The sequence below is a fragment of the Musca domestica genome, unplaced genomic scaffold, assembly GCF_030504385.1.
Source record: "Musca domestica strain aabys unplaced genomic scaffold, Musca_domestica.polishedcontigs.V.1.1 24, whole genome shotgun sequence".
Classification (NCBI taxonomy): domain Eukaryota; kingdom Metazoa; phylum Arthropoda; class Insecta; order Diptera; family Muscidae; genus Musca; species Musca domestica.
The window spans coordinates 5,449,689-5,465,660 of NW_026712272.1; the positions used below are offsets into that span (position 1 = coordinate 5,449,689).

Consider the following 15,972-nt stretch of genomic DNA (forward strand, 5'->3'; position numbering starts at 1 on the left):
TTTATAGAAAATGTTGTTATCGAACAACATTTTTATAGAAAATGTTGTTATCGAACAACATTTTTATAGAAAATGTTGTTATCGAACAACATTTTTATAGAAAATGTTGTTATCGAACAACATTTTTATAGAAAATGTTGTTATCGAACAACATTTTTATAGAAAATATCGTTATCGGACAACGTTTTTATAGAAAATATCGTTATCGGACGACGTTGTCATCGAAAAACAACTTTTCTATAGAAAATGTCATCGAAAAACAAGCCATCCGAAATGTCAAAGATAAAGTTTCCCGTTTTTGCAATGAGGAAACCAATTGGAATTTGACTCCGCATACACCCCTCTTATTTGTAATCACTTTGATTTGCCATAACTTAACAAAGAATTCTGAGTCAACATTGGCCGCGACTCTAGCTGATTTAATAGAAAGAAGTTTGGTTGATTTGTGTGTTGAATGGTTGAATGTTTTCCGTTGTTGTCTTACTTCTTGTTGGTTTTTGGTGGCTCTTATCTTTTTCGTGTTGTTTTTTTTTTTATATTTTACTCTACACTTTACTATATTTATAGGTATATCGCATATATGGGTGATATGATGACGATGGTGGTGATAGTGTTTTAAATGGGGGATATGTGTGGAGAGGTGCGTATATGTGTGTGGATATGTGCCCATTTTTCTTTAATTTTTTTATTGCTTCGTTTCTTTGGTGTCAAAGTAAAGAGTTTATCTTGTTTTGATAGAAAGGTAGGTAGGTAGCTAGCTATAGCCAAAAGCCAACAACTCACCGCTATTTAAAAGAACATGATGCAGTGGCATATCTGTTGATAATTCTTTTGATGATTCCTCAAGGGCTTGCCCAATTTTATAATGACTTTGTTTTTTAATGCGTTTATCGCGATCTTGAATATCGGCTGAACCCGCGGGCAATTTTTTGACCATTTTATCGAGTACATCACGATATTTTTCCACTTGTTTTTCAATCAATTCCAATTCACAATCTTTACGATCCGGTTTATTCGATCTGCAAAAAAGAGGGGAGGGAGGGTCATCATTAGAATTGCTTAAGACGGAAAACAAGGCAACAAACACAAAATTTAATCACAACAATGACATAACATGTGAAGTAAAGTGGAACGAGACAAAGCGCAACATGGCTGGCGCATCATCAGCAGCCATTACACCAGCAACCAGCACCACCCTTTCAAAGCGAGGGGTAGTGGGGGTAGACGTTAAGGCTATTCAAACAAACTGTTGGCAAAAAGGACAAAGGCCTAGTGAAACGCCCTTATCGCCATTCCACTATACCATTGGAATGGGGTGGTGTACTTGTTGTTTTTGTTGTTGCCTGCAGTGGCGCTCAATTATAAGCCAGACGACGGCGACAACAAACACATACAACATTCCACAACATTGAGGCTATGAAATGTTCAAGATATTTTTGGGGGGACTTCTATAGCCGTTGTTGTCGTTGTCATTGCTGTTGTTGCTAATGTCGTATTTAGGGGTTTTTATCTCAAATTGCAAGACTGACTGGCGATGATGCTCATGCCGCCACTCCTCTGTCTCCTTAACCACTTTGTTTTTGTTGTCGAAACACTTAAATGCCATATAACCATCATCAGCGCACTTTCAAGCTTTTTTTTGCTCAATTTTATGCGAACCGACTACGACACCTTGTCTCCCCGACTTAATGGAGAAAAACAAGCATTACCTTGAAAGATTTTCAGCTGCTATTTTAATTTTCGTAAATTGTTTCTTCATTTTGCTTTGCCGTTTTTAATTATCGTTTTATTTATATTTTGTAGCGAAACAGAGAGGAAAACACAACCGCAACCGCACCACAAATCCTATTTTTTTTGGATAAACTTAACGTTTTGTTGTTTTTCTCGTAAACCCGATAATTTTTCGAATATGTTTTTATTCCGTGTTATGGAATTGAATTTTTATTGTAATTCTTATTTTTAAATAACAAAACACTCACGAAAATTAGTCATTCTGTGATAATAGAAGAAAATAGAGCTACGTAGGTCGACTTCGGACTAATCGACTTTTAAGACGTTGGTTAAATCGAGCAATCGATGTTTCAATGACAGATGAAAATAGGGATACGTATGTCGACTTGCAACCGAACGATAATGTGACTTTAGAAAAATAGCATTAAGGGCTAAGTACATAAGAAGCTTGAAGTCATGGCTAGGCATATTAATGTCAAATTATAATGGAAAACGACGGCTGGATTTTAGTGCGGCTCTGTAATTCCTTTGTGAAATGTCACAAAATAGGCCGTGCAATGACTTCAAGCTTCTTATGTACTTAGCCCTTCAAAGAAATAAACTTTAGTTTAAACTTTAACTTTAGTTTATTTCTTTCAATTTTTAAAGCAACCTTTTTAATTCTGAAACAACAATATCTATGTTACATGAAAATCTAAAACATGAAAAGCATAAACTCGTTAAAGTGCGATCTAAGTGGTCAGCTGACCATTGCTGAACGCGATGTAATTATTTAACGAACACGTCTCTCAATAATTACGCATGCTGTGTGTTATGTGTTTCCGTCTTGTTGAAACCGCATACCATTCTAGTCATTTTGGACAAAATTGGCTATCATCTCATGAGAACGGTCAACAATCACAGTTACGTTCCAATTCGTAGGATCTCTACAAAAGTACGGTTCGACGATGTAAACAGCCTAAAAAAAAACACACCAAAATGTGACTTTTTTATATGCATTGGTAGCCTTGCAATGATTCCATGGTTGAAGAACTTCGGGAACAGAAAATTGCAATTCTTGGTCTGTTCCAGAACTACAAAAATGTTAAAGTTTTTACTACGAAAAAATTGTGGATTCTTGCAAGAATGTAAAAATATTATCACAGGGCTGTTCCTGAACCCGTAAGAATCTACTAGTTTATTTATTTTTTTGGTATCACTAAGTGAAAATCGGTTATTGTTGTAGAAACTTTTACATTCTTGCAGTTCTAATGTGGCGTTTCCACTGCACTTGATTCGCTCTCTATTCGTTGTTTGGCCCTTAACTATGAAAAAACTATCTAATTCTTCACACAAAATTTCCTGAGCGAACACTCATATTTGTACGTTGTTCAAATCAAATCACTCTCAGAACAACGAAAAAATATGTCCCATCCCTAACAAATGAGAGCATTTATCGAAAAAATAAATTATGGCATTTAAAAATTAAAAATAGCAAAATATAATGAAATTTTAAAATTTTTTGGGAAGACTGAAAATTATGAATGAAAACTACAATGTTGAATGGCGTATGTACATTCAAACGAAAGTACATTTTGTTTTCTCTCTCATCCGAGGTGCGCATTTTGTCCACGAGTTGAAATTTCCACAGGAAACTGCAAACAAAAGAGGCAATATTTTCAAAATATTTGTATCGGCAGAAAAAATATTTGACAATTGTCTCTTCACCAGAATTTAAAAATGGAACAACACAAAAATATGTTCAAAATGTCAACATTTGCACAAAAAGTTGAAAACGTGAATGAAAATTGTAAAATTAATGATATAATAAATCTTTGGGAGGAAAACAATAATTTCTTCTATTCATATTAGTGAGAATTTCATGTATTTTCGTATAAATTCCCATTAAAATTAACAAACAAAATTTTTGAAAAAAGGAATTATTTTACTATGAATTACGAATCGTGCAGTATGAACGGGTTAATTCGTGTACCTAATTCTGAGAGCGAACAACGTTGTTCGGTTTCCAATGGAAACATGCTATAAAATAGGCCATACTATATATATGCTCTGTTCCAGTTTACTAGTTTTGCAGTATATCATAAAGGGAAAATCGGTTATCGTAGTAAAAACTTTTACAGTATTGGAACAGACCAATAGCCAATTTTTTTTATTATAAAAAGATAGCGAAAACAGTAGATTCTTAGATACTTGAGCAGAACAGTCGATAAATTTTATTTCACTTTTTAAATTAAAAGCTCTGATTTTGTTGGTGACAGTAAAAAACTAGACGATGTCAAAAAATAAAATTTTGGAATTTTTTTGCTTTAAAAATTTATGGTACACATAGAATAGAAATCGAGCCCAAGAACTTTAACACTACGTAACAAATAATATATTTTCCGTTAATTTTATAATCCTTTTTTTAATTAATATAATCCCCCTATTTTCTTTATCAATTAATTAAAAAAATATCCCAGACAAAAACAAGGGAACTGATGAGGATTGGTGGCTCTTTCCGAAACCTAGGTATTCCCTGCCTTACCCCCTGGTAAACATTACCATCGTTCTCCACTAATAAACAAACGTTGTTTTTATAAAAACAACAATAAAGGGATAAAGCCAAACCATTTTGCAACAACAAAATACTACGGTATCCCGAACAAACAAGCCACACTGTTCTATTAATTAAAAACATTATGGCTGTGCAAGAAACAACTCTGTATAAGTATTACACTAACTGAACATACTTCATGAATTGAACTCACTGAACACATCCCATGACCACAAATGTCAAAAATCGCTGGCCTCTGTTTATGTTTTGCTTTGAGAAAACATTGCACGTGTTGGTTTTGATCTTTTTTCCATTAAATAGTTAATTCTTAATAAAATTTAAAACAAAATGACAATACAAATAGATAAAAAACATTTACTGACGTTTATGCGTTCAGAAAATGAGAAAATTATGGATTTATTGTTGACATTCAATGTACCCGATTCGATTGAAGGTAAGTGGGGGAGCTCTAGTAATTAGAAAGAGTATACAATTGAGATAGAAAAAGATGTCTTCTTGTGGAAGACAAATAGAATAGTGGATTGAGGTGGCATTCGTTGGCTAAGTACAAATGTATTTTTGTCATGGGAGACCGAAGTACGGCTGCTTTGCTAGACTGGAACCTATGTTGACTTTCTCGTTAATGCTCGTACAGAACCATAAATGCATCTCTTTTTTATATAATTAATTATTAATGTAGGGATTACCAGCCATCTGCAACTATTTTTGTTAAGTTCTCCATTTTTTCGTTTCTTCCAGCCGATGATACAGATGACTATCTTCTAACAACAAGTAAAACCATAGCTGCCAAATCGTTTCCCAATAAACAAAATGCTGCCTCCGATTCAATTGATGAACTGCAACAACGTCTGGACCGTATAAAGAATAAAATGAAAACAAAGAAGGGACCACAATCGGAAAAGGCCAAGAAAAAGAAAGAAGCTAAAAAACTAAAGAAAAATAAAGAATTTAAAAAAGTACTCGTAACCGCAGCCAAATCAATTAAAAATCAACAAGCCAAACTTGGGGAAGGCGACGGCAATGATGATGAAAAAGAGTCCAAAAAGGATATTAAGCCCGTCGTACCCAAACCTGTTTTCAATGAAGAGGGTAAAATTGTCTTCTCCAAATTCGATTTTGCCCAAAAGAAAAAGAAATCACACAAAAATCCCCGAGAAATCTTGCGGGAAATAAAGGCCACTGATAAGAAGATAAATGAACTTAAGGAGTCCGGAGAGGTAGAGAAAGCATTGGAAATGAAAAATGAGCTGGCATGGAAGAAGGCTTTCGACAAGGTCGAAGGTAAAAAGGTTAAAGATGATCCAAAACTCTTGTACAAGGCCATCAAGAAACGTAAAGTGGAAAAGAAGAAGGCCAAGAAACAATGGACCGAACGCAAACAAAAGGTGGAGAAAGACATTGCGGCGCGCCAGAAGAAACGTCAAGAGAACTTGGATAAACGTTCAAAGGATAAACAAAAGAATAAGCTTAAGAAGGCAGCAAAGAAGGGAAGAGTTATACCTGGTTTTTAATAAAATGTTAGATTTTAGGAAAAATTGTAAAAAAACAAGGGTGTTGTTTTATTTTTTTGATGGGATGGTCCAAAGAACATAATTCATTAGGTATATGTTTCAGTCCAGTTCAGTTCTTACAAACGCAGGTTGGAATATCGCTGAGATTCTATGTAGAAACCAAATATCTCGTTATTATTTTGGACCATTAAATGTGGAAGGTGTTTTTGTCTGTATTCCCAAAACAAGGAATGGTATTGGACCAAATAAATTACCTTCTTTGACGATTTCGTCTACCAAACAAAGCAGTGTGGGAAACAACTACCTGGTGATATAAAGCACTAATGTAGATATTAATTGTGTGCGCCAAAATATTTGAAAATAAGCCAAGTGAGTGTAGAATGCTTTGCTATTTTCAAAATGCAAAAACATTTTTGTAGGATATAATTTCTCGTAACTGAGATCCTGTGCTGTATAAATGTAGACTGCAGAACCTAACGTATTAGAAGGCAGTAACTGAATATACCCAACCAATCATTTGATAAACGCAAAGCCGTTAAAGAGCATAACTTGTAAAATGAATTAACTGAACATACCACCACCTAGTAGTTGATTACTGTTCAAGTCATTAATATATAAACCAATTAGATACATCTTAAAAATATTTAAGCCAGTATATTTTGTTTTGAATGTTTATGCAAAGGTTTTATTGGGGATCCAATTAAACTTCATAGTAATGAAATAATACTGTGGGGTATGTTCAGTTATTACTCACTTTTAGCAACGTAACCTGTGAAAATATATTAGCAAAATGACATACTTTTGCCTTGGTAACCCTATAATTTGATTAGTTAACAAATCAATTGGATTTCTTTTGGAAAAGAATTAATTCAAAATTTCGGTTTAAATTTTCAACAGCATTCATTTGACCACTGTTTCCAAGACCAACTGTTGCCACTTGTTCCATATTTGACATATGTTTATCTCGTCGCAATAACCTGTCAAGAGACCTAGTAACTGAACATACGCCACGACAAACAAATGTCATTCTCCGCTTGAAGAAGAAAAAAACAAAATCGTCGTTGTAGTAGTCGTCGCGCAAGAAAAAAACACACAGAGGCCAAAAAGTAAAAAAAGAAAAATATATATTTAAGCAAATTAAAGCAACGGGAAAGAACGAAAACATCTAAAAACATTTCAAAGGAAAATTGCGTCTTTGATTTTGTGAGGCAAATGAACTGAAAGGCAAAGAAAACCATAAAAAACGTAAACAATTTTCAATCGAATTGGAATTCTCCACCACATCCCAACCATAATAATTGTGGTGCGTAGTAGTAGTGTTGGTGGCGATTATAGTATGTTGTTGGAAGACGACGTGTGTCGCTAAAGAAGAAATAAAGTGATCACAAAGAAGGAAAGAAAAAAAGAAACAAAATTCAATAAAAATATTTGGAAAATTTTTCGGCCAGGCAACGTAATTTAAATTAGCCGCCGCTTCGTTACAAAACAAACAACAACAGGCCGAGATAACAGATCAACGGCCCAACATTACAAAACAAAGAGGCAACCAAGAAAACTTCGATTCCCAGCCTCATTATGAGTGTAGCCCGCCACATAGTGTTACTATCCCAGCTGCAGAAAGCTGGTGTCCATCATTGTTGGTTAAGAGGTAAGTTTGTTTTGCTGATGATCATCTTCCAAACCAAGGGGTTTCATAATCATTTTCACAGCAAAAAATCGCTTGTGTACGGTGGATGGATGATGGGTTAGTGAACTCCTCGGCCATGACTAAGAAAAAACCTGTCCTCCCAAAATACATTTTTCCCAAAAGGCTTTGTTTGCTTTTTTCTTGACAATGTTGATTGATTTTTTGTTAAAATCGCATTTTGTTGTCTGTCTTTGTTCTAGAAATAATTTATGCAAATATTATTCAAAGTAATCCACACCAGTAGAGCCGCAGCAAGTGCATTGAGCTTTTCAAAAGAAAATTTGTTTAAATAAAAATTCCCCATTTTTTTGTTGGTGTGGGTTTTGTTGGAGGTCTTGGCTCTTATTTTCCATGTAAATCAGCTGATTTGTCTTAATTTTTGTTGTCTCTTGCTCTCTTCCCATTTGCCTGACCGTTCAGTTAGTTTGCTTGCAAGTATTGCGTTTATTATTTATTTGTGTTATCAAATCAAGGTCATTAAAATGCCTTTACGTAGAGACATTTATTCTGTTTTTCAATCAATTTGCTGCATCGCCTTTTGATTGGATGTTTGTATTCCTGATTTTTAATTTATTTTATTTGCCTCTCTCACTCCCACTGTCTCGGTGTCACAGACCATATGCTCTGTGTGTTTTTGTGCTCTGTTGTTTGTTTCTTGTATTAGGTGACACTTTTGGTAATGCCGTGAGAGCACATGTGTGTTTGAGTGTTCGTGATTGTTTGTTGTCTCAACAAAATTTGACGTATTTGGTTGTTTTTTTTTAGCTAGATTAGCTTGGTTTGGTTATCTCGAAAAAATCAAAAAGTAAATAATAAATAACTTCCTAATATTTAACAGGTTTCTAAGCCCAGAACGAACACGTTTTATTATTTTTTTTTTAAACTTTCATCATTTCCATATGCATTCTACGATTGAAGAAGCAAACGATTGACCTTTCCAGCTGGTCATTTAACTTTGACGTTGTTGATTACCTACCCATATGACAATGGCGCGGTAAAGTGTGGCTCAACTTGATTTTATTAAGTCAAGTTTGAAGGGGGAATGAGATATTTCAACACTTGTCTATTTATGAGATTGGTTTTATGCCCTCTTATGTCGTACCTACCAACCGCACACATAAGCTGGTGACCATAACTTCCTCTATGATTTCCTCATTGCACTATGAAGCAACAAAAACACAACCTCGTCTCAAGGCAATAAAAAAAGTGTCAACAAATCATTATTATGAGGCGGGGGTATGGGATTAATAATGGGCATGCGTGCCATTTGAAAACAATTTTTCATTACATATGTAATTTTTCACCGGTTTTCTTTTGTATTTTTAGCAACTGGCCATATAATCTGTAATGGATTAAGTTTGAGAGTTTCTCTTGTTTCTAACTTGTCATGAACTATACACAAAAAATACACCGAAATCAATATATGAGCTTGAGGAAATATAATAATCCTGGAAACATTCCAACCTGATAAAATTCTAATTAGCTCTAAGGCAATCAATGATAGTGTAATTAGAGTGATGAACAAGGCAGAAAGCCCATAAACTAAAATCTTTGACTTATTAGAATCTGCTGATTGAATAAGATTCTACATTAAAATTAAAGGCAGATCAGATCAGATTTGTGGTAATTATCCCATAATCGTCGTATTCAAGCTATATGAAAAGAAATTACTCATAATGAACTAAATAATATGAAGTAATATAACTCGCTATAAACGAACAAAAGGAAATCTCCGTTTACTTATTACAATTGGAATCAACTAAAAGAGATTTTTACAAGCTGCCAGGACAGGTCGCTTAGATTCCACTTTTGTCGCCAGTAGCGGAAACTTATGAGGCTTACAGTCTAAGAGTAAGCTATCCAGTTTCTGTTCATCAACACGGATTATGTCCGCAACTTTATATTACACCAATCCACAATTATTTATATTTATAAATACAGGCGCCAGTAGCGGAGACTCTTAGGGCGTTGCTCCTCCTCAGTCTAAGAGGAAGCCATCCAGTCTGTCCACAACATGATATCAATGAAATCCACAATTATTTGCAATAAATTGGAAAGAGCAACAAAGTTCATAAGTCGCTAGCCGGCAGAACTTTGGTGCTGACAAAGCCCTATGCGGCCAAGGTTTTGGTCTTCGAATACAAGTCCTACGCAGTGGAAGAATATACAGGTCTGCCTGCCACAGGGTGCCTCCTCATGACACCAGTGGACCATCTACATGAGGTGACAAAGGACTGACCAGTACTGTCTTTTTCTTTTTGAAAAACAATCCTTCAATGGTGTGATCAGTTCATCTAAACGCCAAGATGTTGAGATGACGGTTATATTAATTTTTTCGGACAGAAGTGAGCTGTCAGAAACATTGGGGAATACACACCTCTGACATAGTCTCAGAGAAGTCTTTTAGCTCTAAACTTCATATTTTAATTTAAGAAAACTAAGGGTTTCCTCGATCACCTGAACATATTCACAGAAAAGAGGCCTATTTAAGCCTTCCAAGTTTCGGGAAGCAGAAATGATTTTTCACAAAAAAAAAAAAAAAATTGACAAATGAAGTTGTCGGATATTGCCGGATCACAGTTCCAACAGTTATGAATGGCGCTATCAATCGACATAATGGACATATTCTCTTCGACGGATTTGCCTACGTATCTCTGGACTACCTTCTACAGGTCCATGGTCTTAGATACAATCTTTTTGGGAACTAAGCGTAGGGGTCCCCAGCAAGTGTTTTACTTGACCGGATGATGTCAGTGTCAGAGCATTGGTCATTTGAGTTATTTGCAATGGCGAGAGTTTATATTGTAGAATCCCTTGCATCCTTGTCGATATGTATCCTGTCCAAATCCCTTGCATCCTTTTCGATATGGGGCACTGGTGGATTTCTTATTGTATTTTTCCAGATTTTTTTAAGACCTATAAATATTTTTATTTTGTTTTGGCTTTTTTTTTTAAAGTCGGCTTTGCTTGATTGCGGTCCCCTAGAATATCGGGGTCAACGGTCGTCTGTAGAACAGTTTTCAATCAGAGATCATCTTCTAATCCAGATTCTAAAATCTTATCTTTACCCCATATAAGAGTGAGGCTCAATTTGCTAAAAATTTGGCAGAACATATCAGTTGTTATGATAAGCCACCACAATCAGTTTTTAAATCCTTTAAATGAAATATATTTATCTTAAAAATTCTATTATTTGCTACCTCTATGTGTTCATACAGCTTGTAGATAATTTGCAAATTTATTTTCCATTTCTACTTTCATTTCAGGTCTTTATTGTCCCAATCATCATGCCCAATCGGGATGTTTATCAGCCTTGGCGACACGTTGTCTTCACATTGCCACCAATCCACGAATTGACATAACTCTGGCACATGCTGCCGGTGCCGGTAGTGGTGGCATTGGTACCGGTGCTGGTGGTACTGTTGGCGGTGGTAATTCCTCTTCGTCCTCAGCTTCTTCGGGAGGTAGTGGCGGTTCGAATAGTGGTTCTAGCTCAGGAGAACCTCCAAATGATAAGAACTTTTTACAATGTCCAAAATGTGGCAGTCCCTGTACTCAAGTGGAAACATTTGTTAGCTCGACCCGTTTTGTCAAATGTGCCAAGTGCAATCATTTCTTTGTCGTACTCTCCGAAGTTGATACAAAACGTAATATCAAAGAAGAAACAAAAAATCAAAGAAAACCCCCACCACCACCACAGAAAATTATGGAATATTTGGATAAACATGTTGTGGGTCAGGATTTTGCCAAGAAAGTTCTCTCCGTGGCCGTATACAATCACTACAAACGTATACATCACAATTTGCCACAGGTGAGTCCACAACAACAACAGATGTCACAGAATGGTGGCATGATGAACGATCCAATGGGCACGAGAACTGATTTGTTGCATATTACGGGAATTGGTCACACCATTGCTTCATCGGGTACTGAATTACCACCCAAACAGGCACAGAATGCCGGCGGGGCAGGTGGACATCATCATAGTGGCCATGATTCGGGCTCGGAGATCTTGGATAAACAAAACTATGAAATCAAATTGGAAAAGAGTAACATTATCATGCTGGGACCCACCGGTTCGGGTAAGACCCTAATAGCCCAGACCATAGCCAAGTGTTTGGATGTACCCTTTGCCATCTGTGATTGTACCACATTGACACAGGCCGGTTATGTGGGCGAGGATATTGAGAGTGTTATATCAAAGTTGCTGCAGGATGCCAATTATAAGTAAGTTGTGGATAATTTTTTTAAATTGATCTTGAATTAATATATGTTTTTCATTTTAGTGTGGAACGTGCCCAAACAGGCATTGTGTTCTTGGATGAGGTAGACAAAATCGGTGCCGTCCCTGGTATACATCAGTTGCGCGATGTTGGTGGTGAGGGTGTACAACAGGGCATGCTCAAAATGTTGGAAGGCACAATTGTCAATGTACCCGAACGCAATTCACCGCGTAAACTGCGTGGTGAAACCGTACAGGTGGATACCACAAATATACTCTTTGTTGCCTCGGGAGCCTACACCGGGCTGGATCGTCTCATTGCAAGAAGGCTCAATGAAAAGGTCTGTATAGAAAAACAAATAATTTTCATTATTATTTGCTAAATACATTTTTTGTTCATATTTCCCTGTTTATGTCTCTTTCTAAAGTATTTGGGTTTTGGTGCTCCCACTTCCGGCTCGTCTGGTCGCCGTGCTGCCCAATCAGCCGCCAGTCCCATGGACGATGATCAGGAGGAACGTGATAGATGTTTGACAAAAGTACAAGCTCGTGATCTCGTGGAATTTGGCATGATACCGGTATGAGAAACAGATTAAGGGTTTTCTATTATACAATCTAAATTTCTTCATTCCTCCTTTAGGAATTCGTTGGCCGTTTTCCCGTTATTGTGCCGTTCCACAGCCTTAATGTTAATATGTTGGTTCGCATTTTAACTGAACCCAAAAATGCTTTAATTCCCCAGTATAAGGCCCTAATCGGTTTGGATCATGTCGATTTGACATTTACAGAGAACTCCATTAAAGCCATTGCCGCCTTGGCCATGGAACGTCAAACCGGTGCCAGAGGTTTACGTTCAATAATGGTAAGAATTTGAATAGGAATATTTGGGCTATTTATGGCGGAGATTTTGGGATGTTTTTAGGGGGGGTTTCTACTCCACACATTTGTACGTTTTTTTAAAAAAAGAGCTTCTCGACTCATCGATTACGTGTCTTTAGTCTTTTTCTAAGAATCCCCACTTTGTCGAGGCTGTCCCATTTTTGGCCTTTTAAGGGGAAGACGAGTAATATTTTTTAAAAGACCATCATGGCCAATAAACATGGATTTTGGAGAATATTTTTCAAACAAAATAGGGCCAATAAATAATGGCCAATAAAAAGGGATTTTAAGAATCTTTTTCAAAGGATTTAAAAGATTTTTTCGCAGGACCATCCTGGCTAATAAACGAGGATTTGAAAAGAATATAATATTTGAAAAGAAAAAAAAATCAACTAGACCAATAAACGTGGATTTTACACAATATTTTGAAAGAATTACCCTGATCAATAAACACAGATTTTGAAGAATATTTTCAAAAGGTTCAACAATTTTATAAGAATGGATTTCGGGGAATATTTTTCCAAGGACCAATAAACGTGGACTTTGAAGAATAGTTTTTAAAGGATCAACCAGGCCAATAAATGAGGATTTTGAAAAATATTTTTCAAAGCATGGATTTTGGGAAATAGTTTTTAACGGATCTACCATTCCAAAAACGTAGGATTTTTGAGAAGGTTTAAGAATAGAATAGCAAGAATATTTTTAAAGAATAAATATGGCAAATAGACATGGACTTTCCAGAATATTTTTCGAAGGACCAACTAGACCAAAGAACGTGGATTTCGAAGAGTAATTTTTATGGTTTAACCCGACGATAAACGTGGAATTTTAGGATTTTTTCAACGAGACTAATAGACCTGGATTCTGAAGAATATTTTTCAAAGGATCAACCATGCCCAAAAAACTGATACGGTCAATCATGCCATACTTTTTGAGGACATGCAGAGAACCACCCAGGGTGCCTCCTCATAACACCAGTGTCCTTCCCTTACGTCAGCATAATCATATGCTTTCGTTGCAGTACCTGCTTGGGTGTTACCGTGTGAGTCATCCCAACCATCATATGGTGGATAAATCTCCCCCATCCAGGTGTGTCAGGAAGGACATACACGATCTAGAGAGGGAGGTCCAAAGCTATAAGAGAGAACCTCTAGATCATTGAACCTATCAGGCAGGCCTGAGTGGCATTTATACCGACGCAGTCGCCGATGCCGTCCTCGGAGTCCACCCCCATCCATTGCAGCTGCGTAGACGAACCAGGGTAGTTTTGGCGCAATTACATTCAGGATAGTGTAGTCTTCTCAATTCGTATTGGGCACGTATTGACGAAGATGTGCGTGACGTCTGCCCGGCGTGTGATACAGGCCCGCACAATATGCTGCACCTCTTTGATTGCACAGCCATACCCACCCAACTCACTCCAGAAGATCTACACCAACAACAGTAAACTGGGATTTATTGGAATATATTTCAATGGACAAAGGAGACCGACAAAAAATGTGGATTTTAAAGAATATTTTCAAGGACCTGTCTATCCAAAGAAAGATGGATTTTGAATAATAATTATAATGGAACAACCAGGCAAATAGTCTCATTTAATTTCATTTATTTTATACAATTCAATTCAAATAAGCCAACATTGTCGCGGATTTTTAAAAATATGTTTCAATGGACCAGAATATTTTTCACAGGAATATTTTTCAATGGATCTGAAGAATATTTTTCAAAAATCGAAAACATTTTATAAAGGCCTAGCTACACCAAAAGCACGAACTGATCGTTAAAAGTGGATTTATAAGAATCATTTCCAAATGGCCGCCAATGCCAATTAACGTTGTTTTTTCAGGCCGTTCTACAACTCTATACCAACTCTATACCAGAACTCTTTTAACTGTTATACGATTTCTGAGAATGCCGTTCTGGTCTTCTAATATATTTTCTGATTTTATTTTAGAAGAGCTTCTACGTCTTATTTTAAAATAGTTAAATCTATCAACTCTTCCATATCACTCCCATATGAATTTTCTAAATTTTCTTGAAAGACTATCCTGTCATATAATTCATTGACGTATTTTTATTAACTTTTACTTTCTTTATTTCCCGTTACAGGAACAACTTTTACTCGATCCCATGTTCGAAGTTCCCGGCTCCGATATCAAGACTGTACATATAACTTCGGCCTGTGTTAAGGGTCAATCGCCACCCATCTACATACGTAAGGATGAAAATGTCAATAGCAGTAATGAAAGTACCACAGATGACAGTGAAGATAGTGAGACAACAAAAGTTCGTGCAACGCAGTAAACGAATTGGAATGCGATTAATTGGGCGCCACACACTACAGTTCCAACATTCAATTGTTAAAAGTTTTTATCCTTCCTTTCTAAATTCTTTGGTTCTTATTACACTGTTCTTTGCCTACTTAGTAGAGAGTAGAGTTAAGTTTTCATTGGCGAAAACGACGATTTGAAAAAAAAAAATATTAATTAGTCTGTATTTATAAATAACAACAAAAAGAACAAAAAATCCATTTCTACCCAAAATAATCATAAGAAGTTTTTTTTTTTTTGATTTCATTGTTACAAACCGAAGGTCTCTTATAAATTTTGCGATATTCCTGATTTAGTTTTGTTAAAAATAATAGGAACAAAATCTCCGTCATCCTTTTCTCTCTCCCCCACCCCAACTCCCTGTCATGTTTTAGGAAATAGGAAAATAAACAAAAAATCTATTTTAATGAGTTTAGATAATATGCGAAAAAAATGAAAAATAAATATTTGTAATTATACAATTTTGTTAGAACAAAAATCAGTATAATTAAAAATATATTTTTAAATAGGTTCACAAAAAAATAATAAAATTAAACAAAAAACCTAAATAAAAAATAGCAATGTTCTTTTATATTACCATTTAATGATTAAAAAAAAAAACATGAAAATACGCATACATTTACAAATGTATTCTTTTAGTTATGTAATAAATAAATTTTCGAAATAAAAAAAAAAAAAATTAAAAAAAAATAAAGAGAAATTTATATTTATCTACATGGTGAGATGAAAAAACTTTAACCAACTTCAGACTGCTATCATTTCTAAGACACTCGTCCGACAGCTGTTAAAATTATTCCAGTTACACCTCATTATATTGTTAACAAGCGTACGAAAGCATTTTATTTTCCAGAAAAAAGTTTTTCGGGATGGAATTCAAGCGTGATAGTGTGATTTCTTTATATTTGGCTGCAAAAACAAAGTGAAAAAGTGGCTATCGTTAGAGCACTCCAGCATTTAAATGTGAATAAATCATTTGTGTCTCGTACCATCGCTCGTTACCGTGGTACTGGTAGTGTAGCCCGACGTCAAGGAAGTGGACGGAAGAAAACAGCAACATC

At 35.7% G+C, this 15,972-nt stretch overlaps 3 protein-coding genes across 3 annotated transcripts in view; 2 read left to right on the forward strand and 1 right to left on the reverse strand.

The window, feature by feature from the left end:
* Positions 1 to 2,042, reverse strand: part of LOC101899358 (rho GTPase-activating protein 92B) — a 37,408-nt gene extending 35,366 nt beyond the window's left edge. Inside the window, exons 1-2 of the mRNA XM_005182933.4 lie at positions 1,710 to 2,042; positions 784 to 1,019 (exon numbers count right to left, since the gene is read on the reverse strand). Coding sequence (XP_005182990.1) covers positions 784 to 1,019; positions 1,710 to 1,759 — 286 coding nt within the window. The 5' untranslated portion in view covers positions 1,760 to 2,042. The remainder of the gene's footprint in view (positions 1 to 783; positions 1,020 to 1,709) is intronic.
* A 2,476-nt stretch (positions 2,043 to 4,518) lies between these two features.
* Positions 4,519 to 5,834, forward strand: LOC101899180 (surfeit locus protein 6 homolog). Its single transcript, XM_005182932.3, has 2 exons — positions 4,519 to 4,718; positions 5,024 to 5,834. Exons 1-2 carry the CDS (start codon positions 4,613 to 4,615, stop codon positions 5,794 to 5,796), a joined length of 879 nt encoding a protein of 292 aa, XP_005182989.1. The 5' UTR covers positions 4,519 to 4,612; the 3' UTR covers positions 5,797 to 5,834.
* Positions 5,835 to 6,673: 839 nt separating this feature from the next.
* Positions 6,674 to 14,899, forward strand: LOC101899008 (ATP-dependent Clp protease ATP-binding subunit clpX-like, mitochondrial). Its single transcript, XM_005182931.4, has 6 exons — positions 6,674 to 7,444; positions 10,750 to 11,710; positions 11,770 to 12,046; positions 12,134 to 12,283; positions 12,346 to 12,567; positions 14,694 to 14,899. The coding sequence occupies exons 1-6, from the start codon at positions 7,372 to 7,374 to the stop codon at positions 14,886 to 14,888; spliced, it is 1,878 nt and encodes a 625-aa protein (XP_005182988.1). The 5' UTR covers positions 6,674 to 7,371; the 3' UTR covers positions 14,889 to 14,899.
* Positions 14,900 to 15,972: the final 1,073 nt, after the last annotated feature.

Coding starts and splice junctions, on each gene's coding strand:
- LOC101899180 (XM_005182932.3), top strand. CDS start 4,613: ATGACAATACAAATAGATAAAAAACATTTACTGACGTTTATGCGTTCA. Junction 4,719..5,023: donor TGTACCCGATTCGATTGAAG/GTAAGTGGGGGA, acceptor CGTTTCTTCCAG/CCGATGATACAGATGACTAT.
- LOC101899008 (XM_005182931.4), top strand. CDS start 7,372: ATGAGTGTAGCCCGCCACATAGTGTTACTATCCCAGCTGCAGAAAGCT. Junction 7,445..10,749: donor CCATCATTGTTGGTTAAGAG/GTAAGTTTGTTT, acceptor CTTTCATTTCAG/GTCTTTATTGTCCCAATCAT. Junction 12,047..12,133: donor CAAGAAGGCTCAATGAAAAG/GTCTGTATAGAA, acceptor CTCTTTCTAAAG/TATTTGGGTTTTGGTGCTCC.